The following is a 1009-nucleotide window of genomic DNA, read 5'->3' as shown; positions in this document are numbered from 1 at the left end:
GCCCGCCGACCACCGCCCCCCGGGGACGCCCCGGCCGCCGGGACAGGCCCGCGCCATCTGGGTGCCGCCCCTTGTCCTTGTCCGCCGGTCGTGGGACAGACGGCGGCATTCATGGCCCGGGTGACAAATGCGAGACGTCGCCCCTCCCGCCGGAGCCCTCGGGGAGCGTCGGGTGAGGCTGCTGTGGGCCGTTTGTGTCTGTCCCGGGCGGGAAGCGCGTGTAGCGCCCCGTGGGAGCGTTGGCCAGTGCTGGGACCCCACTGGGGAGCCAGGTGCAGAGCCCCACTTGTCTGAGCCCTGCTCCAGACGCCCTTTACTAGCCACAGACAGGGAGGCGGCGGGAATCGGAGGCCACCCCTGCCCAGTCACGGAAGAGTAAGGGCGCCCTCCTGGGCCTGGGGGCTCAGGTAACGGGCGCACCCCACTGAGCCCGGGGGCAGCCCCGGCAGCGGCCTTTCTCTCCGCGGGCTCTCCCCGCGCCAGGCAGTCCCGACCAGCAGCACACCCCAAGACTCGGGTTTGGCTCCGCGGGCTGTGGCCAGTGGGTCCCTGCGCCTGCGTTAGTGGAGACTCTTGAGTGTCACCCACACGTGTCCTGGCTCTCCACGGCAGGGGACCCGCCTGGAGAGGAGGAAAACGGGCTCCGGGCAGCCCTTGGCGGGGAGACAGGCTGGCGCGGCAGGGTGGCCGCCGCGACTGTGGGGTGGCCCGGCTCTCCCCGCGGGGTAACGGAGCGTCATGGCGAGACACGGCCGCGGCGTCAGGCCGGCCCCTGTCCGGCAGGTTCCACGGGGACGGCTTTCGGGAAGGCTACGAGGAGGGCAGCAGCCTGGGCCTCACCGAGGGAAGAAGGCACGGCGCGCTGCACGGGGCCAAGGTCGGATCCGAGGTGAGTGGACTGGTCTCCGGAGACGCCGGCTCTGCGCTGGGCCTCGCCGCCTGTCCGGTCGGTGGGTCGCGGCTGTTGCTGAGCCCCCGGCAGTGGCAGGCAGCTGGGGGGCCGCAGGCG

General features: G+C 72.8%; 1 protein-coding gene across 2 annotated transcripts in view; it reads left to right on the top strand.

Moving 5' to 3' along the window:
* Positions 1-1009, top strand: part of ORAOV1 (oral cancer overexpressed 1) — an 8653-nt gene that overhangs the window by 360 nt on the left and 7284 nt on the right. The window contains exon 2 of one of the 2 annotated variants that reach the window (XM_012734366.1): positions 784-889. In XM_012734366.1, the coding sequence (XP_012589820.1) occupies positions 784-889 (106 nt within the window). Of the gene's footprint in view, positions 1-783; positions 918-1009 lie in introns of both variants that reach the window. The other variant, XM_004695083.2, reaches the window with a different exon arrangement.

The sequence above is a fragment of the Condylura cristata genome, unplaced genomic scaffold (genome assembly GCF_000260355.1).
Source record: "Condylura cristata isolate star-nosed mole 26May11 unplaced genomic scaffold, ConCri1.0 scaffold00054, whole genome shotgun sequence".
Classification (NCBI taxonomy): Eukaryota; Metazoa; Chordata; class Mammalia; order Eulipotyphla; family Talpidae; genus Condylura; species Condylura cristata.
Note: the sequence above shows the minus strand (reverse complement) of the source record. Positions and strands in the feature narration are given on the sequence as shown.